The sequence below is a fragment of the Artemia sp. Qi Xiang Cuo genome, chromosome 8 (assembly GCF_049724085.1).
Source record: "Artemia sp. Qi Xiang Cuo chromosome 8, ASM4972408v1, whole genome shotgun sequence".
Lineage (NCBI taxonomy): Eukaryota > Metazoa > Arthropoda > Branchiopoda > Anostraca > Artemiidae > Artemia > Artemia sp. Qi Xiang Cuo.
In genome coordinates, this window is record NC_142801.1 from 56,569,421 (window position 1) to 56,595,365 (window position 25,945).

Here is a 25,945-nt window from a genome sequence, read left to right on the forward strand (position 1 = left end):
CTTCAGACATAGCCATTTTGTGAAGTATATTTGAAAGATCCATTAATTATGTCTTTGGATATGACACCCCCCTCACGGCCATCAGGGCAAGGACTACAAGCTGTAGTAGTTGTCTGTTATTAAGATTTAAGGTTTTTCTAGAAAGGGTGGTTGTAGATCGTATAAACTTCGAATGTGGTACATTCAATTGGAAATCTGGAGTACTAGTGTTCTGTTTAAAAGTCAAAAGTGATAGGGGGGTGACTAAGAGCGAGGTGTGGAATACGAGACAGCCCCTTTGATATACGAAATAATTTCTGTTCGTTTTAAGTTTTAATGTCGCTTCTTAATTTCAGTTAAATAAAAATTTTTATTTAATTGCTGATCATTTTCCAAATGACACAAAAACACATATAACTATTTGATACACTGTTTTTAAAATTTTTTGATAAAATTTTTAACTACTTTGTTAAAATTCAATGTCATAGTCATAGCTCTTGACTTGGATTCTGACTAAAATCGGGCAATAGCCACGTTTGAACTGGTGATCTCTCGATCTGCAGTACATTTCAATGATAAATACTATTTGTAAACAATGTGGGCAAATTTTAAAACTTACAGCCCTTTCCGGTATATGAAGGGGGCCACCCTCTCCTCAAGCGTAAAGTGCAAGGTGATAAGAAGGGGGCAACCCCCTTTGAATGTGTAGTTATTTCTGTTTGTTTTAAGATTTAATGTTTCTCCTTACTTTCAGTTGAAAACAAAACTTGTTTTTGAAATTTAATTTCTGATGGATTTTTAAATAATACTGAGAAATCTGGCACCGTCTCCATGGAAAAATACCCCCCCCCCACACAAACAAACACACACAAAGATTTCCTAGATAATTAAATCCGGATGAAAATTTATCCTGAATAATTACCCTTAACATCTCCACACGTAGAATTGAGTCGGCAAAGAGAAAGCAAGGCAAATAAAAAAAAATTCGTATAGAAATTCTAACATATTCCCCCAGTGTAATATTTGCTCTGAAAAGTTCAGTTTCCGGAAACTTCCTTCCCCGTAGAAAGTCCCACCTGCAGAGAGTTCACCACCCCTCCCTTACCTAAAAAATGTATGAAAACTTACCTATAACAAATACTATACGCAAACAACGGAAAACTTTATAACTTGAGGTCCTTCCACCAGGGGCTGTGGGGGTCATATATCTCCAAAGGTATCTTATTGGACCTTTCAACTATGTTTAACAAAATGTCTGTCTCAAAATTTTGATCGGACGATTTTGGGGAAAAAACGGGCATGGGAGGGATGCTAGCTGCTCTCCAGTCTTTTTGGTCAGAGTCAACGCTATAGCGTTGCCTATAGTAATGACCATACGGCTCCAATGTTTTGTTATTAATATTTATTATTGTTTTTTCCCAGAGGCACTTCATATGGAAGGTTTCGTCGTATAAACTTCAAAGGGGGCTCCTACGATTAGAAATTGAGAGTTCTAGTGCCCTTTTTAAGGGTCAAAAGTGATTGGAAGGCAACCAACACACCTTCCATGCCAACCATTTCCCCATTTTAGCCATTTTGTTCTACGTAGTTTATTTCCAGATAGAAATTATGTTTTGAGGAGGGCACTCCCCCCCAACCCTCAGGGAAAGGGTTTTAGGTTATGCCCTGGGGGCTTTTAAGGTTTTTATAGAAATCTTTGTCTTAGAAACTTTAAAAATGGCTCATTCGATTGGAAATTCAAAGGGCTAGTGCCCTTTTTAATAGTCGAAAGTAATTGGAGGGCAACTAACCCCCCTCTCACGCCCACCTTTTCCCAAAACACATCCAATCAAAATTTTGAGAGAGCCATTTTGTTCAACGTAGTTGAACATTCTGGAAATTAGGTCTTTGAGGATGACACCCCCCTCCACATCCCTCAGGGCAAGGGCTGTAAGTTATTTCCTGGGGGGCATATATGGTTCTTATGGTAGGAATGCTTGTACAAACTTCAGATAGGGCTCATTTGATTGGAAACTGAAAGTTCTAGTTCACTTTTTAAGCATCAAAAGATATCGAAGGGTAACCATCCCCCTACATCCATGTCAAAACAACCCCCAAGGGCCCGGGGGCAGGCGTTGTAAGTCATACCCTGGGGGCATGTATGGTTCTTATGGAAGGGATGCTCGTATAAGCTTCAAAGAGGGCTCATTTGATTGGAAATTGAAAGTTCTAGTTCACTTGTCAAAAGAGACTGGAGGGCAAGTAGCCCCCCCCCCCCCCTTCTACGCCCTTTTTTCTCAAACCCATCTGATAAGAACTTTTAGATAGCCATTTTTTTTTAATAGTTCAAAGACGATATAACAAAAAATACGAGGTCAACACAGCCCCCAGAACCCGAGGGCAGGCTTTATGCCCTGGGGGAATAAATGGTTCTTATGGAAGGAATGCTCGTAAAAACTTCAGAGAGGGCTCATTTGATTGGAAATTGAAAGTTCAACTACCCCCCCCCACGCCCCCCCCCCTTTCTAACAAAATGTCTATCTCAAATATTTTTTCCCCCAGAGGCACTTCATATGGAAGGGGTCGTCGTATAAACTTCAAAGGGGTCTCATTCGATTAAAAATCAAGAGTTCTAGTGCCCTTTTTAAGTGTCAAAACTGATTCGAAGGCAACTAACATCCCTTCCACGCCCACCGTTTCACCAAAAACATCCAATCAAAATTTTGAGGTAGCCATTTTGTTCCACGTAGTTGATCTCCAGATAGAAATCATGTTTTGATGAGGACACTTCCCCACAGCCCTCAGGGCACGGGTTGTAAGTTATACCCTGGGGGGATATAAGGTTTCTTATAGAAGGCTTTGTCATAGAAACTTCAAAAAGGACTCATTCGATTGAAAATTCAAAGGGCTAGTTCCCTTTTTAATAGTATCAAGTGATTGGAGGGCAACTCACCCCCCTCTCGCGCCCACCTTTTCCCCAAACACATCCAATCAAAATTTTGAGATAGCCATTTTGTTCAACGTAGTTGAAAATTTGGGAAAAGAGATTTTTGAGGATGACCCCCCCCCCCCCCAACGGCCCTGAGGGCAAGGATTGTAAGTCATGTCATGTGGGCATATAAGGTTTTTATAGAAAGCGTTGTTTTAAAAACTTCAAAAAGGGCTCATTCAATAGGAAATTTAAATGGCTAGTGCCCTTTTTAATAGTCAAAAGTGATTAGAGGGCAACTAACACCCCTTCCAAGCCCACTATTTCCCCAAACACATCCAATAAAAATTTTGAGATAGCCACCAGTTGAAGGTTCTGGAAATTATAACTTTGAGTTGGACACTCCCCCCACAGTCTTCAGAGCAGGGGTTATAATTTATGCCCTGGGGGCATATATGGTTCTTATGGAAGGAATGCTCGTATAAACTTCAGAGAGGGCTCATTTGATTGGAAATTGAAAGTTCTAGTTCACTTTTGAAGCGTCAGAAGATATCGGAGTGTAACCTGCCCCTCCCCCTGCCCTTTTTTCCCAAATGCATTCGATAACAATTTTGAGATAGCTATTTTGTTAAAAATAGTTCAAAGATCATATAATAAAAACTCCAGTGTCGAAACATCCCCCCCTCCCAGGGCCCGGGGCAGGCGTTGTAAGTTATGCCCTGGGGGCATAAATGGTTCTTATGGAAGGGATGCTCGTATTAACTTCAGAGATGGCTCATTTGATTGGAAATTGAAAATTTCTAGTTCACTTTTTAAGAGTCAAAAGAAATTGGAGGACCCCCCCTTCCACACCCTTTTTTCCTCAAACCCATCCGATAAGAACTTGGAGATAGCCATATTTTTAAAAATAGTTCAAAGACCATATAAAGAAAACTCCGGGGCGGAAACAGCCCCCCAGGGCCCAAGGGCAGGCTTTGTAAGTTATTCCCAGGGGGGATGTATCGTTCTTATGTAAGGGAGGCTCGTAAAAAACTCAGAGAGGGCTCATTTGATTGAAAATTAAAAGTTCTAGTTCACATTTTGATAGTCAAAAGATATTGGAGGGCAACTAGCCCCCCCCCCCCCGCCCCTTTTTCCCCAAATACATCCGATAAAAATTTTGAGATAGCCATTAACAAAACCTCAGGTGTCGACACAACCCCCCAGGGCCCGGGGGCAGGCGTTGTAAATTATGCCCTGGGGCATATATAGTTCTTATGAAAGGGATGCTCGTATAAACTTCAGAGAGGGCTCATTTGATTCGAAATTGAAAGTTCGAGCTTACTTTTTAAGAGTCAAGAGATCCGAGGGCAGCTAGCCTCCTCCCCACGCATTCTTTTTCAAAACCAATCTGATGAAACTTTTGAGATAGATATTTTGTTAAAAATAGTTCAAAGGTCAGATAAACTCCGGTGTCAATACAACCCCCCCAGGTCCTGGGGGAAGGCGTTCTAAGTTATACCCTAAAGGCATGTTTGGTTCTAATGAAAGGGATGCTCGTATAAATTTCATTGAGGGCCCATTTGATTGGAAATTTAAAGTTCTAATTCCCTTTTTACGAGTCAAGAGATTTAAGGGCAACAAGCCTCCCAACCACCCCCCAACGCCCCTTTTCCCAAAATTTTCCCCAGCTCCATTTTTCCCCTTTTTCCCCAAACTGAATATACAAATAAAGCTCCAAACGAACAAAAATCACTACAAAAAAAGTTTGGGTATCACCTCCTTCTCTCACTGTAAAAGTCTAAAACCTGTTGCGTCATTGGCGCTTTACTGAAAACTGTATGCGTCTTGAACAGTCTTGGAAAGTATAAACAACATCGAATTGAATATTTGATGTATAATGATATTAATTGTTGAAAGATCCATCAGTTCAAGAATTTATTTCACTGCAATTTTATTTTTATTTTCAATGCTGTAAGAACTGTAAAATAAAATATTTGTAAGAAAATAGGCGCCAATGATGCAGTAGGCTTTTGGTTTATATTTACAGTTAAGGAAGGGGGCAGTATCCAAACTCTTGTTTGTATTGAAACTATATTCGTCTTAAACAACTTTAGAAAGAACTAGTAAATGAAACTGAGTATTTGATATATAATAATATTAATTGCTGAAAGCACATCAGTTCAAAATTTTATCATAATTTTAATGTTTATTTTCAATATTAAGTACAAAAGAAAATATCTTTAATAAAATTGGTTTTCAGTCAAGCGCCGACGACGCAGTAGGTTTTAGACTTTTACAGTGAGAGAAGGAGGCGATACCCAAACTCTTGTTCGTATTGATTTTTGTTCGTTTCAAGCTTGATTTGGATATTCAATTTAAGTTTCATTCGTTTTAAGATTTATTTATTCATTTACATTAATATCTATTGTATGTTTGGTTGCATTCATTGTTTGTTTAATTTCTGTTCATTTTAAGTTTCATTTATACTTCAATACCAAAATATTTTTTTTCGTTTTAAGCTTGATTTTCATGTTCAATCTAAGCATACCTTGCTTTAAGATCTATTTATTTATTTATATTATTACTTGTTGTATTTTTTTGCTATGATCGTTTATTTAATTTCTGTTCGTTTTGGTTTCACTTATTCTTTAATAGCAATTTCTGGTCGTTTTGAGTTTGAATTTTAACAGGTATTTGTATCTGCTGAGCTTAAGTTTAAAATGGCCTTTACTTTTGTTTGAAAAACTTATTTATCGGAAAGTTTTATTTTAAATTAATCGCTTAAAAAGAGCATTAGAACTTTTAATTTCCGTTGAAATTATCCCTCTCCCGATGTAATAGGACCAGTGTTTCGATACGATCACCCCTGGAAATCTAAGCTAAAAAAAAAAAAACAACAACAAATAAACATGCATCTGTGATCTTTCTTCTGGCAAAAATTACTAAATTCCACATTTTTGCAGGTAGGAGCTTGAAACCTTTACAGTAGGGATCTCTGATACGATGAATGTGGAGGTGTGGTTTTCATTAACGTTCTTTGGCTTTCAGTGGGTATTTTCCACCATTTTCGAAAAATCAGGCAAATTTTCTCAGACTTATAGCATTTGATGGGCAACACTAGTATTATGGGGTCAATCTATACAGGGGACCAGTAAACCCATCATACAAGAGGCCCATCATTGCAGGAAGCCAGTACTCCCACCATAAAAGAGGCCATCATTCTAGGAGGCCAGTACCCCCACCATACAAGAGGCCCCTCATTCCAGGAGGCCAGAACCACCCACTATACGAGCGCAGCCCTATACAATGCACGCAAAGACATATAGGCGCTCCAATTCCCTTATAACCTCTCTCTTAACAGAACAAAATTTTCTCAATGATAGAAATGCTATTACTTTAAGCGCAACCATAGGAAATCGTTTCAATCGAGCAGTACCCCCTGGATCCCTGTATGCAAATTAAGCGCACAGTACTCCCATTAAAACCTATACAATACAAGCGGACCCATGTTGGAGTTGTCAATCCCTCGTATCCTCTCTCTTAATGAAACAAAATTTTCACAACGATAGAAATGCTATTACTTTAAGCGCAGCCATAGTAAATTCAAAATAACATTTTAATTTAAAACAAGAAAAAAAAACAATAATTCATTTGTAAGATCGACATTTATCACACTCCTTACAATGATGACTTTATTGTCAATATCCGGTATATGTGACAAATGTGATAACCCGCTCCCGCAGAAATGCTGACAATCCTGCCAATATCCGCCTTAAGATTTCTGGGAGTGCCATCACGCGTCTCCTAATTCCAGGTAACTCGACTAGTCGAATTATAAGGCGACCATTCTCTCCTGAAACATTGAATATGCATAAGTCATTGATTTCAAGAATCCATCATTTTACACACAACTAAAGGCTTCGACGTCTAAATATGAAAAGAAAGAACTTTAAATTACAGTATAAAAAAGGTTTTATTTAAAGAATTCTGAAATTTACAGTCTTTTTATGACCGAGAGTATAAAAAAAAAATCAAAAAATCGATGCTTAGCTTTGAAACCTAACCTAGTGAAAGTAAGGAAACGCGCTGAGCTATGCCAGCTCAGCACGTTTCCTTCGGAAATTCTAACCCTCACGAATACCTTTGGATCAAGCTAACTATCCCTAGCGGCAACAGCATTGTTGTAGGGGTAACCTACCGAAGCCCCAACAGCTCTTCTGGAAAATGACCAGGCGATATTCTCCACAATTTCCTCTGTAGCAAGTGAGCAAGATCTGAGCCTTGTAATTGTCGGTGACTTCAATTCACCTAAGGTTGACTGGCAACAACGCTACACTGGCACTTTGAAGCATGGGCCTACATGGCTCTACATGGAAACGTTTAACGAAAACTATCTCAAACAGCTGATAGATGAGCCCACGACGGTGCGTGGCACCGACACCCCAAGCCTCTTAGATCTCCTCCTCATGAGTGATATTAAAATGGTAGAGAATATCAAAGTGCTAGCACCAGTTGGAAAATTCGATTCTGCCGTTATAGCGTTTGAGACCAAAGCCAAACCACAAGCGAAATCACCATCTCAGCCGAAGCTCAACTATTACACGGGAAATTATCAACCGATGAGACAAGACCTCCAAAATATTTACTGGAAAAAAAACGTTCAAGGACCAAGACTCACCTGACAAACTCAATGACATTTTCCTGTCGGTCATAAAAGAAGCTGAAGGGTGACACATTCCGCTGATCAGACACTCACTCGCGTGAGTGATCAGAGAGTCACTCGCGGGTAGCATTGTCGAGTGAAACAACTAACCTCATGAAAGAAGAACTAGAAGCTTGGGAGAAAATGAAATCGAAACTAAAAAATGAGCATCCTGCTTCCTCGGAAAAGGCTGGCTATCGAAAGGCTTTGAACAGAGTTCGAAAAGCAACCCGCTTTAAAGCAAATGAATGGGAACAGAAACTGGCCAATAGCCTGAAGAAAAATCCAAAATGCTTCTGGAGATACGTCAACTCAAAGCGTAAGGATGGAGGGGGAATTCCACCTTTGTTTGACAAGCAGCTAGACACCCCCATAGAAGACCCAAAGGGCAAAGCAGACCTTCTTGGCAAGCAATTTGCAAGAGTCTTTACTCAAGAACCAGACCTTAAAGATCCCATTCCCTCGACCAGCAGCCCAAACGATCACGAGCCGATCTCCAGTACCAGCATAACTGAATCCTTAGTACTCAAAAAACTGAAAGCTATAAACAGGACGAAATCCTTAGGGCCGGATAAACTGCATCCAAAACTTTTAAAAGAGACAGCTGTCTTAACCGCTCGTCCGTTAACACTTATATCCCAGAAATCGTTGGATAAAGGTAAACTACCAAGGGTCTGGAAGAGTGTAATCGTGGCACCTATTTTCAAATCTGTCAAAAGGGAGATCCCGTCAAATTACTGTCCGATCCGTCTCACTAGTATTCCCTTCAAGATTCTTGAGTCTAGACTATCAGACCATATTCTCGTCTATCTAAAAAGCAAACGAATTCTTACTGATAAACAGTTTGATTTTCTTAAAAAACGATCTGCGGAAATTCAGATGCTCTACGCAGCAGAAGACTGTAAGACCTCTCTTGATAAGGGACTTGAAATAGATTTTTTCTACCTGGATCTCCAGAAAGCTCTCGACGAAGTGCCCCATAAGCGTCTACTTCTCAATCTTGCAAAATATTTCCCGGATAACAAACTTTGTAACGGGGCGCAAGCAAGTCATTGTTATAGAAGGTCAGATAAGCCAAATAGAATTTGACTTTATCAGTGGTGTCCCATAGGGATCTATCCTAGGTCCCCTTCTGTTCAACCTTTATATAAACGACCTAGTTGATGGTATTGACTCCATAATTCTGCTGTACGCGGATGACACCAAGCTATATCGTATCATCATGTCACCTGAAGACTCAGCAAAACTCCAAGAAGATCTCGACCGTTTTAGCGCCTGGATGAAGACTTGGCTGATGGAAATTAATATTCCGAAAAGCCACCACTTGACCCTCGGAGCTGAATATTCATCTGCATCATACAGAATTGGTCCCACATCACTTGCTCAAAGCAAGATCAAAAGAGATTTGGGTATCATGGTTGACCACAAGTTGATCTTATCGGACCACTATGAATTGGCGATAAAACAGGCTACGCGGGTATCAGCGCTGATCAGGAGAATTTTCAAGCGTCTCGATAAAGAAATGCTCACGACCCTCACGAAGTCGCTAGTCCGCCCAATTCTCGAATATGCTCATTGCACAGTTCGTCCATCCCTGAACAAGGATATAGATGCACTGGAAGTAGTTCAAAGGCGAATGACGAAGTTCTCCCCAAGTCTGAACGACCTCCCACACGAACAACGTCTTCGTCTGCTTCACCTACCAGCACTCTCATACAGATTTCTAATAGGTAATATGATCGAGCTGACAAGCTATGCCATGGCTGCTATGGCAACGTCCCCGGAGAAGCACTGTTGGTCTTCAACGAAAATCATCTACGTGGCCATCCCTTAAAGCTTAAAACTGAAAGGTTCTACAAAGATGTAGGCAAAATGGCCTTTCGAAACAGATTCGTCGACACCTGGAACTCCACCTAAAGAAAACGTTCTTGCACCCTCCATCCGCTCTTTCAAGAGCCTATTTGACAAGATATACGGGAATCGTGTGTACGACTTCAATAACTTTAGAAGATTTTTCTAAATTTTTGTATTATCTTTTTCCTGTTTAGTAAGAGGCTCTGGCCTACGTTTTTGCATTATATTATAATTATTATTATTTATTTGAATAAATCTGAAATTTGTAATTAGATTGAAGCATAAAGGGTTTAATTGAATAAATTTTAAATTTGTAGTCTGTTACGACAGAAGATCTAAAAAAAAGAAGGCGAATATCCATGATATAACTAAAAGACTTTGACGTTTAAATATGAGAATAAGTCACTATTCTGATACATTATTTTAAAAACTCATAACCCATTGAATATTTTTATCTCAATGTTTGGATACATAGTCCTAAGAAAAGTTGTTTCTTTCAATTCATTGGAAAAAAAACTATAAGAATCATTTGCAACTCTAGAATTCTGGAACCTCGAGAAGGGGACGGGTGAGTATAACCTAACCTGGTAGAAAACCATCGAAATTTAACACATTAGATGGTTAAAGCTGAATTTAACATATCAGAACAGTAGTATTACGCTGAAACATATCAAAACCGTAGGGTTCTCAGTCATGTTGAATTTGTAAACTTGTAAAACGTGAACTAAAGCGTAAATAAAAACATGTAAAATCTTTATTTCTTTTAATTGTTCAGGTGGTGGGACAATACACTTCTTCTTTTGTCTCGACTTGTCTTTTGCATTCATTCAGTGAACAACAAAAAAAAACGACTTTTCTGGATTTTAAATAAAAGCTGTTTGGCAAGTTTTTATGAACTTATTTTGAAGGTAGCTTGTAGCGATATTGTGTGAAACCTGTCTGACTAGTTTTTAGCAACAAATTAGACATTAGTAGACGCATTGTTTTACGGATAAACTTATTACTCTTTTGGATTAACAAATTGCACGGAAAATGGACGTTGATTTTGGACACCAAGGGACGATGGTGCTCCTTTTCCAGTTGAAACGAATAAAGCGACAATTGTTATCACGAAGACACCACGTGATCTTGACAATCCGTCGAAACGAAAAGCTGGGATTGATAAAATTGCCGGACAAGAATGTGTTGAGAATATTTGCGCCTCGGGGGACAGAATAATAGTGAATATTGACAGTGTCGTGGCAAGTGGCTTTTGCGATTCAGCCCGTTTGGTCTTGTGCGGATTTGATGTGAAGGTTGTGGAAAAGAATTTTTACGGAATCGCGAAAGGGATTGGCGATTCGTTTGATTTATCTCTATTCATGAACTGTTCTGGGGTTATTGAAGCCACCCGAATTGGCAATTCACGGCGTGTCAAGATTGCTTTTAGTGATCAAGGATCTCGTATTTTGGCTCTTAGATTGGGACTGAAAGTTGAATATGAACTGATCCGTGTCTATGAATTTAAGAAAATCCCAAGATGCTGTGGAAAATGCCAGTCCCCGGAGCATCTAATTACTAACTGTCCCAGTAACTCCCATAAATGTTCCAGATGCTCCAGCCCTCATGAGTACTGCAAGGAAACCCCTGGTACGAATCCCATAAAATGTGCAAACTGTGGAAATGATCATGTGGCAGTTAGTTTTCGCTGTCCCCGTAACCAAGCTCTTATTAAGAACGTTAATGGGCGCCTTCATAAATGAACTGTCGCAAAATCTCTGTGTGTTCGTTTAATATTAACGGGACTAAAGATAAAGTGGAAGAAAAGTTGTGCCATCTAGATGTCCTTTTCCTACAGGAACATTTGCTTCCTGCCTGTAGCGTGAACTTTTTGCGAAGGAATCGTGATCACATTGTGTTTAATACCAACGCTAGAAAGACTTGGGGTAGGTTTTCTGGTGGTCTCGCCTGTTATATTAGACGGACTCTTGCAGATTTATCCCCGGTGTGCCACCACTCATGTGAGCACTTTCTAGCTGTAAGACTTGGTGACACTGTCCTAATAAATGCTTACCTGCCGTATGATAAAAAGTTGGTACAGTCGTTCTCGAGCTTTGCCAAGTCTTGTGATAAGCTACAAGGTCTAATTAGTGGCATCGAATCTCTTGGCTACTTACTGGTGATCTGAATTACAACATTCACTTAACATCCAGTCGTTCTGAGACCCTGCTAAATGCTCAACCAGATGTGCATAGGATTATAAATAAAGATTGTAGCTTCTCATATATCCATAATAATGGTGCAGTTTCTGATTTAGACCATTGTTTGTGTTCGTCCCTTCTTCATTCCTCTGAAGTTCATTTCAATGATGAGGAGAGAGACTCTGACCACCTCCCTCTCATTTTTGATCTATCTATTAGCTCTACAATCAGCTTCAGTGCTCCTCCTAAGCCTCAAAAATGGACTTGCAAACGTGATTGGGGTAATGCAAATTGGTCCCTCTATCTTTTGACTCTTGCTTTGCTGCTATCCAATATATCTGTGCCTTTACATCTTCTTGGTGCCGGTTATTTTATCAGTGATGTCTGTGGTCAGCTAAATGCTTACTATAGAAATATCATCTCTTCAATTAAACAAGCTGAAGCAATAGCTGTTCTGTTTATTCGCGTGTGACTTAACACCCGCAAGACTTTCTGGAAGTGTGATCCGGAACTTAAGAAAGTTAAGAACCAAGCTAAGTTTTGTTTAAAATTGTGGATGGCTTGCGGTAGACCTTCTAGTGGGCAAGTTTTTAGCATCAAGCAGAATACAAAATCGGCTTATAAGCATCATCTTCTTGCAGTTCGGTTTTCGGGCGCTAGATTCCCATCTAATGGTAAACATTGGAAAAGTGTGCTGAATGCGTCAAAACTCGAAGATTCCTTCGCCAGTGATATTATTGCCAGACTGTCGTGGATTAATCGGTTTTTCTGCTTTACTGGCAAAGGTTCTTCCTAATAGGGTGAGCCAAAGACATATTACTCCTGCTGAAAAATCTAATATTGTGAATTCTCTTCGACGGTTCAAGTCAAAGGCTTGTGACCTTGATAGTATTTGTGCAGCTCATTTTGATCCACGTTCCGCTGAACTTGTATCACATCTCCAGTTATTATTTCAGCTGTGCCTTTTTAGGTCTATTGTCCCTGATTCATTTTTATGGGCAAGTGTTAGTACTATACTTAAAAAAAGGAAATGATCTACATTCATGTAATTCGTATAGGCCGCTTACTGTCGCCTGTACTCTAAGTAAATTATTTGAGTATGTATTGCTTCCACACATTGATAAATTTGCAAATTACGAGGCTAACCAGATTGGATTCAGGTCAGGTTTGAGTTGTCAACATGGTCACCGCGTTTTAGCGCACCTTATTAAGGAAGCCAGTCGAAATAGTTATAGTCTTCATTTTTGTACCCTTGATATATTTAAAGCATTCGATAGTATTTGCCATGCCCAAGCTTTCTATGCTCTTAGTCAGCTCGGTGTGACTGCGTCTCTGATCCTTGTTCTAAAATTTTGGTATTCAAATTCATATCTAAGATTAAAATCAGGAAGTGGGGATTTTTTCGGACATATACCAGTTAAGTGTGGAGTTAGGCAGGGGGGAGTTCTCTCTCCCCATATCTTTATTGCTTCTATTGAACATGTTTTGTCTGATATACGTAGTTCTTGCCTTACGGGATTCACAGGTGTATCATACTTAGCTTATGCTGACGACTTGCTTCTTATTAGCCGAACTGAGTTTGGTTTAGCGCGTTCTGTCCGATCCGTCGCCACTGCATTTGCAAGTATTGGGTTATTCCTAAACGTTGATAAATGTGAATATCTAATTTTTAATGGGATTAGTTCGTCTCATCCTTAGGATTACAGCTCTTTTTCTATACCTCAATTCACCTCTTTTCGATGGCTCGGGATCTCTGTCTGCAATTCACTAAGTTCTTTTCGGTTTCAGACAATTCCTGATATTAAGAATAAGCTTAAACTGGGATATTCTAAAATTGTTGGAAATCGTAGACATTTCCGGCGACAAGCGCTAACAGAGCTGTACCCGAGTTTTTGCGACCATTCCGTGTTATTTTGCTCTGGTTTATATATGCTTCTGAACAAAGGTGACGTAAAAAGGGCCAAGGTGGATTACTATCGCTATTGCAAGTTTTTACTTTATTTACCACGATTATTCCGGAACCGGAGGTTAATTAGTCAGTATCAGGCAACAAATATTGTTCTTTCAGTGGAAAAATTAAGTTCGAAACTAATTGATGATGCGCCAATCTGTCTTGGTCCTAACCATCGTCTTATCCGCCTATTTAGCTAATTCGTTGTTTCTTTTTTGTGTATTTTTTGCTTATTTGTAGTTTTTTGTTTTCTTTCCCGGTACTTCACTTTTTTCCCTTTTGTTAGTGGTAAGAAATATATTATTATCATTCGTTTGTTTTGCTGAATGTTCTTTTTATTTGTTTATTTTTACTCTAAGTGCTGTGTGTCTTTATTTTTCTTCTTTTTTCTCTTTGCTCCTCTTTTTATCACATTGTTTGTGCAGTAGGTTATAAATAAATTATTATTATTAATAATTATTTGTCATTATGAATGACATATCGCCTTTTATTTCTTTTAATTGTTCAGGTGGTGGAACAAAAACAAACAAACAAGAACTTTAGATTGAAGTATAAAGGATTTATTTGAATTTTCCATGCTTAACTTTGAAAAGAAAAGAACTTTAGATTGAAGTATAAAGGGTTTATTTGAATAAATCTGAAAATTGTAGTCTGTTATGACCGAAGGTCTAAAAATAAAAGGTGAATATTCATGTTACAACTAAAAGACTTCGACGTTTAAACATAAAAAGAAGTCACTATTCTAATACATTATTTTGAAAACTCATTATCCGTTGAATATTCTTATCTCAATGTTCGGATACATAGTCCTAAGAAAAGTTGTTTCTTTCAATTCATTGGAAAAAAAATATAAGAATAATTTACAACTATAGAATTCTGTGAGCTCGAGAAGGGGAGGGTGGGTATAACCTAGTAAAGTAAACCAGTGTAAGTAGTAGTAAACTTGTGAAACATTTTAAATGAAAAAATGCCTTCCTTCATACATGTCAAATATGTAACTTTCCATTGCGTTCATGATGGCAAGCTCCTGTATATTTAGCGCTATATTGATAAAAATCGATATAGCGCAAAATGTCATGTTCCTTAGAATCATGCCGCTTAAGCTCGTTTTTTTCAGAGCTATATTTGTTCAAGCCTAAATAAAAAAAAAATAAAAGGTTCACAAATTAAGCTCGACCTATACATTTCTTACTTTCAACTTTCTGCTAAACAGATTGAACTTACTTTACAATTTTTATGGCTGTTGTGTTGGTCTAATTACACTTGTGGGTTTAGGCATGAGGAAAAGAGGGTGGGGTGGGGGGTTCAGGGAAACAAAATATATGGAAAGAGCAAGATAATTTCTTTGAAATGAGTTCATAAAATATAACTAGCTCAACAAATAATAGGATTTTCAAAACTTTTAAACTTCAGAGATTGAAACTACTCATAAGATTTGATGAGAGACACTAGGCCACTCAAAGTTGCCCTACATTAAATCCCAACATAGGGGGTGTACTCAGATTAGTCCAAATCACCCTCAAAGTTCCCTTATTAAAATCAATAATTTATTTTAAGAGGTTCCACATGATCCTCCAAGTCTTTTAACCCACAATAATCCAGAAAAGACATACTCGGTTGCCATTGAAACTCAAAGTCTCCCTAAACTTTTTTTGAAACGTTTGGCTACAGTAAGATTTGAACCTGAGATCCGATGAATAAATATATGGCACACAAGCCAACAGAAATAAGAAGCTTAGCGTTAATAAAATATTATTAGCAATACATTCCTATGATTTCCAAAAGTCCCACATTGAGACATGTAAATCCTTTCTCGAGGTCTTAGGAGCCTCTCAAGTTTCACTACTACTGCAACCGCTGATAGGTAGAATATAGGGTAACAGATCTAACTGAAAAAAAAAAAAGAATTAGGAAAAAGTCGTAAAAAACGATTTACAAGAAATTGCAGTTTCTTCACAGGGTAAAAAGAGTGAAGCTCTGGAAAGCTTAAGGTAAAAAGGGAGCTTGGGCAAAGATGTTCGATAGTAGTCTATACCCTAAAACGATTTTCTTTTAAATTTTAACTTTCCTGTCAAATTTATTTTGTTCTGCATTATTTTGATTTAAAAATAGTCAAATATTTATAATAATAACTCTTTATTTCCATAATAGCTTATAGCTAGCAGCGGACGTCAAACAACAAGAAAATATAACACATGAGATCAGATAAATAAATATAAAAATAAATAAACTTTTTCACAACTTTTTATAGATTTCCTTTTCAACTAGTTCCTCATTATAGTGAGGAACTAGTTGGAACTAGTTATTTATCTCAATGTTAACTTAAAATCAAAGTACTGTGAAGAAGCCATAAAAAGGAATTTAGAGAAAATCGGGATTTCTTCAAAGGGGATAAAGAGCGTAGCTCTGAAAAGGTTGGAGTAAAGGAGGGACGTGCGCGGTGATTTTTATTAATACTTGAATCCCTAAAACGATGTTCTTTTAGATTTTCGACTTTCGTGTCAAATTTATTTTGTTCCACAGTCTTTTGAATTAAATCTGACAGTTTTTGCCCTAACATTAATTTAAAGACGAATAATGTGGAAGAAGTCATAAGAAGGGATTTAGAGGAAATTCCAATTTCTTTACAGGGGATAGTGAGTGAAGCTCAAAAATGGCACTAATGATGACGTCAGCTGGACACTCTAAGTACATAAACAACTGGAATTAATGGAAATTTTGTTTAATCTTTATAAGATGCCAAACAGGGTCTTAGCCTAACCTTAATAGGAAAGTTTCAAAAACAAGCACTACTAAGAAACATATATTTATAAATAATACACGGTATAGACACGCAGATACATAGAATGTGATTAAAAAAAAACCTATTATGACCGCTAAAAAAAAAGACTGCGATGCCAGAATATGGAAAAAAGTGGTATGACGCATCGAAACTTATACTACTAATAGCCCATGAAATTCCCCCTCCCAAGGAAAGTGCAGTCATTTGTTGGCTAAAAAAAATGACCTATGAAGTTTCCTAGCGAGGATCAAGCCCTCCACTTTATTTTACGTAAACTATTTGTGAATAAAGGGCCCTTGGAATAATTCAGGGACTGGGGATGCACTGGCCGTGTCAAACGTGGAATGTATATTTATTTGACCGTTGAACAATTTGAGAAAAATGGTTGTCCACTGATTTTGACCCCAGAGCTATAGAGTAAGCATGGGCACTGTTTCTGTTTTCTGTTCTGTTTTTAAAGTACCTGTTGCTGTTCTGTTCTTACAAAAAAAAAAAACAGAAACAGAACAGAAACAGATGACCTGTTTTTTATTTACCTGTTCTGTTCTGTTTCTGTTTTTATAATAGTTTCTATTTTATTTTGTCCTGCTTCTATTTTTTTTTCTGCCTGTTTTTCTTCTTTTCTCGATTTTATTTTATTGATTCTAGAATAATATATTAAAAAATTACGAACTTACAAAATAGTGTTTTAAATCATAATTTGAAATTTTAAAGAAGCGTGGTTACGCCCCATACAGTTTTTGGAATTGGAGCGTCAATATAAAGTAGAAGTGGCAGTAAAATGATGGCACTCAGTGTGTCTAAAATATCAAATGTGCTGCTAGATTATTTCAGCTATGCAAAATTAGGGCTTAGGAGTCAGATGAGAGTAGGTAGGTGTGTAAATGGGAGAACGGTAAAGTTGCAGTTTTGTTCCACTAAAACTCAATTCAGTCAATTGAGCAGCCAAGTTGTACAGATACTGTCTAGGTGAAGCAAAATTCAAACAAATCACTTATTGCTGTATACTCTGGTTCTATTGGTAGGGCCTCTGTATTCTACATTCTAAGGAAAGTAATCCGTGCCTTTAGCCAAGAAACTTCTAATTGAATGGTCTCCATGGAATTTATGCTGCTAGATAACAGTGACTTGCTATGATTACCATATTCGCCTATACATGCTAAATACCGATTATTAATTGCAAATTTTCTGGAATGTTTAGTCAGAGAGGAGTGTAAATGTATTGAATTCTTGTCCAGTAGAAATATATGTATTTGCTGGCAAGTTTTATTGCATCAACATAAAAAGATATACTTTTTTCAAGATGCCAAGTATACTTTTTCTCATGTTAATAAAACCATCTCTGAATAGAATCAATGGAAACCCTTTCCAGGAAAAGCCTAGAGTTGAAACAGTGGCCTAACTAACTGATTCTTGCGTAACTGGGTGAAGTCTTATAAAATGCTGATGCACTTTTCTCATTCTTTAGGATGCCACATCTTCCGGCGAACACGGAAGCCGTGTAATACTGTGCTGCAAATGGTTTAAGTTTTCAGGAAACCGTAGTTAGGAGCTGTTATTTTACTTTTTTTTGCCGACAGGTTTTCTTGGCTCATTGTGCAAGCGAAACTGCTCAGGAGGAAATTGGCCCCTTTCCTCCTAATTACGTCACTGAGGTGAAAGAGGGTCAAATATTTGGCTGGAGGTGCAATTTTCAAAATGGTAGGCTACTAGAAGGTGCTTCTAATTTTGGGAAAAATCCAAGAATCAACCTTTGTTTTAAGACAAGCATGATATCATTTTCTGATGACGACTTGGATGCTTCAAGATATCTCTCTGGGTACCCTACGGAAAAAGGAAGCAAAGAAAGTTTTAGGTGGAACTTCTGAGGAGCGTCTCTAAAGGCTAAGGAAGTCCTGCCATGATATTTATATACTATCTTAAAAGGAAGCACACAATTGATATGCACAAAGATAAAGTATATGCGGCTGGTGCAGCAAATAACAAACTTAAACCAAAAAAAAAAAAAATATAGATCAAGTCAGGCTGCTTCCCTTGAGAAAGCTGTAGATAGTAAAGCAAGTGACCCAGAGGGCAATGAATTACTGAAATCTGGAATAAGAAGAGCAGAGATGCGACGGTTGTTTATTTCCAGTCTATCAAAACAAGCTGCTCTGAGAATGCTGTGCTGCAAAACCCTGTTTAAGGACAAATTGTCAATTTCGGTGTTTGATAAGCCAGATGTGAAACAGCTTATTTAAAAAAAAAAACAGGGGGCTTGAAAGCACCACTTGGGGGAACCATCCATTGTCACATAAGTTTTGCTGCCAGAAAAAAAGAAGTTCAGAAGGCTGCTTTAAGATCTGCCACTCAGACTAGCTTGACTTTTCACTGCTGGTCTGCAAAAAGATCTGGTTTTATAGGTATCACTGCCTATCACCCCAGGAAGATGGAAAATGAGCAAAAGTTTGCACCGCTATCTTTCACATTTCAAGAGGCACAAGTATTCTCATACAACTACTAACATCCTTTCAGCAATCCAAGTTCCAATCAGGAAGTTTTCAATGACAGATAGGAACTGAGTACGGTGGTGAAAGATTACTATACTATGCTTAAACTAGACTGTGAGATCAATGTGTCTCCAAGCATTGGCAATTTAAGAATTGTTTAGATTTCTTTTAGAATTCGTGAGAAGTTGGGTAATGCGCCAGAACAAAAGTTAAAGCTAATGTGTAAAATTGCGCAAAGAATAGGATAATATTTATCTGATAAATAATAGGGGTCTCTACCCTCAACATATACTATGGAAATAAAAACAAAAGCAGTAGATGGTATCAGAATCTCAAAATAAAAGACATGACAGTATATTTATCATTTTCCACGAGATAACTTTTTCATTCTTTTCTTTATCATTTCTTGTAACTTTAACACGGTTTAGGACATTCTCAAAACATTCTGCCTATCTCTTTTAACTCTTTTCTTATCACTAATTATAGCACTATTTCTATCTTTAACTGAGACAAGTCCAGATTAACTATTCCCTCTCAGTTTTAACATGCCAATACAATATTTTCCTGTTTTGCGGTCTGGCTGAATATTCTAGATCTTCAGTAATTTTATCCATGGACTCCGCTTCCCACCTCCTTAATTCATATTTCACACTTTCTTCACTTTCTTTACATCCCTCTTATTTTCATGTGACCTATCACTCAGATAATTCTTACACAAGCCCCTCCTCCTCTCTGTTAAACATAAAGAATTTTCACTCATTCCGAGCTGCATCCCCAACTTTTTTTTCCTAAGACACCATCAGCAACTTCATAAATTTTTTCCCTAAAATTATTCTATTCATCATCTAGATTGTCAAATTTTAAACTCTCCAATTTAGTATTCAACTGTTCCTGGAAAGTTTATCTCAAATTCTCATCCTGGAGTCAACAATGTCTTGGCTTCCTGGAAGGAATCTTCCTTAATTTTAGCTTTAGGTTAACCCCAGCAACTACTAGACGGTGATCTTTACTTTTAAAATCAACAACAGGAATCCTATATACCCTGGTATCGTACCTATATACCTATTAGTATATATAGTTGTATCGATCCTGGTAGTCTTCTGTTTCCGATAAGACAATCAGTAAGGTCAGCCGTCTTACCATCATGTGAGTACCTGATGTCTATTTGTTCTAGCTAAAAAAAACATTGAGGAAGAAAGTAGATAATATTCTCATTTATTCAGAATATACACGTGCATTAAACTCATAAATATATATTAAAAGAAAGATAATATTACAAGTATATATATATATATATATATATATATATATATATATATATATATATATATATATATATATATATATATATATATATATATATATATATATATATATATATATATATATATATATATATATATATATATATATATATATATATGGAAGAGAAAGTATTTAAAATTCATGAGAAGACAAAAGTCTGCAAATAAATATTGCACACAAACAAGAACTAACAGAAACGCCATAAATTAAGTCATCCTACCTCACAACCTTTGCAATGTGAAATCAAAGAAACATAACAAACAATAATGCATATATTTTTCTTTGTAGAAACCAACCTTTTCCCTATCCTACTCTTACAAAATGTAGGCTATTATAAAGAGTATTTTGTTAGATGCAACATCCATTTGACTGGACAGCAGTGGTGTCAATTCATGGAAATTAGAATGGGGAACAACAATATATTTTTCATAAGTCTAAGGGGGAGTGAACTTTTTTAAATGAGGTTACGCCACTAAGCCCTTTTTCAATTGTAATACCACTTCTTTTTTTCCAAATTAGGGGGGGGGGGGACAAAATTCCTGAGGTGCAAAGGACAGATCCCCCCGAACGACGAAACTGCAGGACAGTGCAAAAAAAGAAATAATATATTATAGTTATCAATAGCTAAGATCAATACCAATAGAGTTTATTTGATATGAATATGGAAATTATTATATTTCAGTACAGTTCTGTTACGCAAATTAATTCCGGTAAGTCCCCCTTTCCCTTGCAATCCTTATCTTTAATACAACTCAAGAAATTTGATTTATGCGACCGAAATTACGTCCAAAACCTTAAGGATCGATCTTTCTTTAGCAAAACCTTATTTTATTTTCTATTATTTGTTGTAAAACATAAGATTTTAGTGATAACATTTTGTGAAAAAGCGTGGGACTAGGCCAAATTAATTCACTGGTGGTACTGAGTCCGTTAAGAGCAAATTCAACTGGCATTATGCTACGAAACACAAATTATGCAGGAGAGAAACAACCATTGACAAAGAGCTTCTTGTTGTTGTATTTTTCTTGGGACAAAACCAGTAGCGTCAATTAAAACAAATTTACAAGAATGGGGAAATTTGTATCTAAATCTATGGGGGAGGGCAAACTTGTTAAATTTTTATCAATGAAGGTACCCAAAAAAATTTCGCACCCGAAAAGGAGTTTTCAAGTCTAGAGGGAGGGGACAAAAATCCCCCCCCCCATCTTGCATACGTAATTTTAGCACAAGAAGCATCTCAAAAAGCATTTAAATCTCGGGGGGGGGGGAATTTGTCAATTTTTCAACCAAAGAAGAAATTTTACACCCGAAAAGGTATTTTCAAAATCTAGGGGGAGGGGGCCAAAAATGCTCCTAATCTTGCCTATATAATTTGAGCACAAAAAGCATAACAAAAAGTAAAACTTAATGCAAATCATTCTGCTATTAAGTAGTAACATAAAAGCGGAAACATATAAATTTGTGAATTTTATCACACTTCTATTTGAATTTCTTTTGACTGAAAAAAAAAAAAAATCTCTTCTACTTCCTAAGCAAAACTGGGAACTAAGGTCAAAAATTTTTGCAGCCGAATATCGACCAGTAGCAAACCTATATACATTAATATCCACCAAAAAATACTTGGATCACTTATTCCAAACCAAAGGAATGGAAGAACTTGGAAGTCTTTGACGATTTAACAAGGAAATATAGGGAGATAGGAAACACAGGGAATAAGGAAATATAGGGAATTAGGGAACATAAAGAATATAAAGTCTAAGAGCTGCTAGCATTATTGACAGTGCAAGGCGTAGTGACTTTACTAAAATAGTGGATGATTTCAAAGAAACTGCATAATCGATATAAACTAATCAGGACTGTTATAAGGTTAAAGCAGGGATTTCTAAGCAAGTAATAATTAATCAGTGTCTTTTAAGGTTTTTTTTAGTCAGAATCTGGTTTGAATATATTTGGTATATTAAAAATCCAAATTATATTAGCTTAGGAAAAGTTTTGGCGTGAAAAGTAGGCTAGCTGATTTTTCCCTGGTAGACCTACTCGTGACATAATTTTGCTCTCTTGGTTTCCCCCCAGTGACGTATATTCACAAAAATGTACAGGGAAGGGGAAGAGGATAAAATTCATCATTCAAAATTTTGTGAAGGGCAATTTTGCTGCATTTTTTAATGAAAATAACAAAAAAGCCATTTTTCAATGAAAATACCAAAGAAAGGTATTTTTCAAAGCCAGAGGGGGAAAAGCCAGAAAAACATACCCTCTGCCTTCCCAATTGACGCATCTTTCCCCTCGTGCAAATTAAAATATATGGAGAGACAAGTAAGCAGCCGTCTTATATAGGGTAAATAAAGGAATGAAATGGGAAATTTTAGTTTTTTGAAACTCGCCTTTTTTTACTTTTCTTTTGAATTTCCTTTTCGACACTAGCATAACTTCTGACTTGTTTACCCTTCCTGTATTCTCTATTCTAAACCAAAAAGAAACATTTAAGGCGAGGTTATGAAAAAACTTGAATTTGGCTTCAATCGCCAGATTTGCAGTTACTGGAGCGGCTGATGTTGATACAATGAACATGAACTTAATTATTTATGTGGGAGGACGAACATTTGGTTAATTTCTGTTCTGGACCGGAGTTGAAAGATTAGCTTATGTAGCCAGTAAAATTATGCTTGAAAAAAATATAAAAGTTTACTGTTTATTCGCTCTAATTCGTCTGATTGACATTCCTATTACTGGAGATGGCAATACGCAATCAATCTTAATTGACTCAAGACCAGTGAAAGGGGAATCAAGATCCTACTTATCAATATCAATATATCAATTTTCAATAAACGTCTTTAAATAAATGGGTGAATTTCTATCTTCAACCAAAGCTGAAAAGCTAATGTATATGGCTGGTAAAATGATTTGTAAATCAATAAATACTTCATATTTATGCAAGTCAAAATGGTATCATTGCCATTCTTATTACAGGAGATGGCAACACACAATCGATCTTAATTGACTCAAATTCATTCAAACGGGTATCAAGACCGTGTTTCATGGTGGATTTTCCAGAAACTAAATCGCCTTTTGGGGGATCCAAGTTAGGTTCTCGTCCTAAAATGAAAATACAAAGATAATTTAATCAATGGAACAAAAATATGAAATAAAGAGGAATCAGAAGATAAAAGTAATGTAGCTCAAAGGGCTTACCCATACTTTTTTGGGGAAAGGGGGTAAGTTTTAGGGGGTAGAGGTACAACAAAACATAAGAAAACACATACAAAACTTGCTTATACACATTTTCATTACTTTTTTACGAGATGAACAACAATTTCGATGGGGAATCGAACCCAGTAGCATCCCCCTGAATACAGCTTTTGGTGGCTCCCCTCGACGTTGGTCAAAATTTTAGAAAAGCCATTCTCATTAAAAATATTCAAGAAGTTTAAAAAGTATGCCACCGGGTATTCCATTCCTCTCATAGCCTTGGGGTAAGGATTGTAAATAATAAAAAAAAAAATATTGTTTACATGAAGGACATTTCATTTTGAAAAGGCAGAATGTTTGATCCTGGATGTGTCCAAGAAAACCAACGCTGTTAAGGTTAAACTAGATTAAAAACACTATAAACTTCCAAGTTCGTTTTCAACCTTCCCCTTATTTCGTTTTCTTTCATATGTAATATTTTGGACATTCTCCAAGAAGAGTTCTTTCAAGTATATTTTCTAGATAATATTTTCTATTATTTAGTTCTTTCGAGCATATTATTTAAATTACTTGTACAATAAAAATCCTAGTTCAAGAAACATTCTAAAACTTGATTTCAAATCGAACTAAATTCATACAATAGTTACACTAAATAAAATGAGAGACGACGCTCAGAAAACCTTAGAAAATTTAAATTAGAACTGATAATTCAATTCTCAAAAAAAAGAAGAAATATTTTGCGGCAGTAAAGCGGCCATATTCGCCAAACTCCTGTTTATTGCAATTTTGTTCGTTTATTTATTCAGCTATATCAATATTTGTGATCTTAATGTTTAGTTTGACTATTCTTTATTTTTTGATGGTGATTCTTGGTCATTTTAAGTTGAATTATTATAGGACTTTACATCTAATCGTTTAGAGTTTATTGTGGCTTTTTAGTTTTCTTTATGGTAATTCTTGGTCATTTTAAGTTGAATCATTATAGGACTTTACTTCTACTAGCTTTGAGTTTATTGTGGCTTTTGCTTTTCTTTATGGTAATTCTTGTTGATTTTAAATTGAATTATTATTATTTATTTTATTTTTAACCCACTGTACAATAAATGTAAAATAGTGGAGTAATACAAATAAAAAAAAAAAAAAAAAAAAAAAAATAAAAAAAAAAAGAACAACGACAATCTAACCACAAATATAATCACTAATAAAAAAAAACGGATAAGACAGTGATGTGGGCCCAACCGAAAACTAGCATCCTGACTGATCTTTACTTGCACCGTTTCAAGCAAGGATAGAATTGCTGTTGCACCATAATAACCAACAAGGCGCCTAGTGCGCACAGCAAGTGGCAAATACAATAGGAACTTACAGTATCTAAAATAATTAACCTTCATTTGTTTCAGATCATGATTAGTAAAAAGCGGATACAGCCAAGAAGCGGATAAAATTGCATGGTCACAGAAACTACAGTAAAGTTTAGCAAGACCATGCCTATTAAAACGTTCACGGTTTGCAACTATTTTCGCATAACCAGCTTTAAGCTTATCCTTCGAATCACAAATAAATTTACGTAAGATGCTTCCTACGGATTCACATATGGAAATACCCAACCATTTGATAACAGGGAAACTAGGTACCATAAAGGTGTTACAAGCAAGGGGAGTTGCAGGGGGATTAACAGCGTTGAAGAGTAGATATTCACATTTCGAAGTATTTAATAATAGGCCTATTTCACTAAGCATAGATCCAACCATGCTAACATTGCGTTCAAGCCTCCTTTTGGAACAACTAATCAGGAGGAGGTCATCAGCATATGCTAAATAAGACACTTCCAAAAAACCAAAAAAACAACTGGAGGGAATCTTATTAATCACACTCGAAATACAAGCATTAAAATATGAGGCGAAAGAACTCCTCCTTGCCTAACCCCGCATTTAACAGGAATATTTCCAAAAGCACATCCATTCAATTTCAATCTCACATATGAATTTGAATACCAAAAACGTAGCAGAGAAATAATCGATGGGTTTATACCAAGCTGATGTAAAGAATAAAAAGCCTGAGGGTGCACAACACTGTCGAAAGCTTTAGATATATCTAAAGCACATATATATAATGATTGACCTTTCGTTTGTGCATCCTTAAAAAGGAGAGCAAGCACCCGATGTGCATGTTGACAAGAAATCCCCTTTCTAAATCCAAACTGATTAGCATCATAATTCACAAAATCAATAATATAAGGAAGAAGCACATATTCAAAAAGTTCGCTAATATTGCAGGCGACAGTAATAGGCCTATAAGAATCACATTTATTTACATCTTTTCCTCTCTTTACAATTGAGGTAACAGTACGACATAGGAAACTATCAGGCACTAAAGAACAGCAAAGACGCATTTGAAAAAGTAGCTGTAAATGTTTTACTAGTTCCCGAGAATCTTTCCGTAAATGAAAAACACTTATACCATCAATATCAATAAACTGAGACTTCAGCCGCCTGATCGAATCAGTAATTATATCAGCTGACACAGGAGGGACGTGCTTTTGTTGCTTTTTGTCGGGAAGGCACTTAGCAAGGAGTTGGTAATATCAGCTATGTACAGCGAAACTAACACGGGAAAAAATATTA

At 36.6% G+C, this 25,945-nt stretch overlaps 1 protein-coding gene across 1 annotated transcript in view; it reads right to left on the reverse strand.

The window, feature by feature from the left end:
• Positions 1-22,888: 22,888 nt before the first annotated feature.
• The window catches only part of LOC148949594 (uncharacterized), a 29,290-nt gene continuing 26,233 nt past the window's right edge, over positions 22,889-25,945 (reverse strand). Inside the window, exon 9 of the mRNA XM_089092736.1 lies at positions 22,889-23,228. Coding sequence (XP_088948862.1) covers positions 23,190-23,228 — 39 coding nt within the window. The 3' untranslated portion in view covers positions 22,889-23,189. The remainder of the gene's footprint in view (positions 23,229-25,945) is intronic.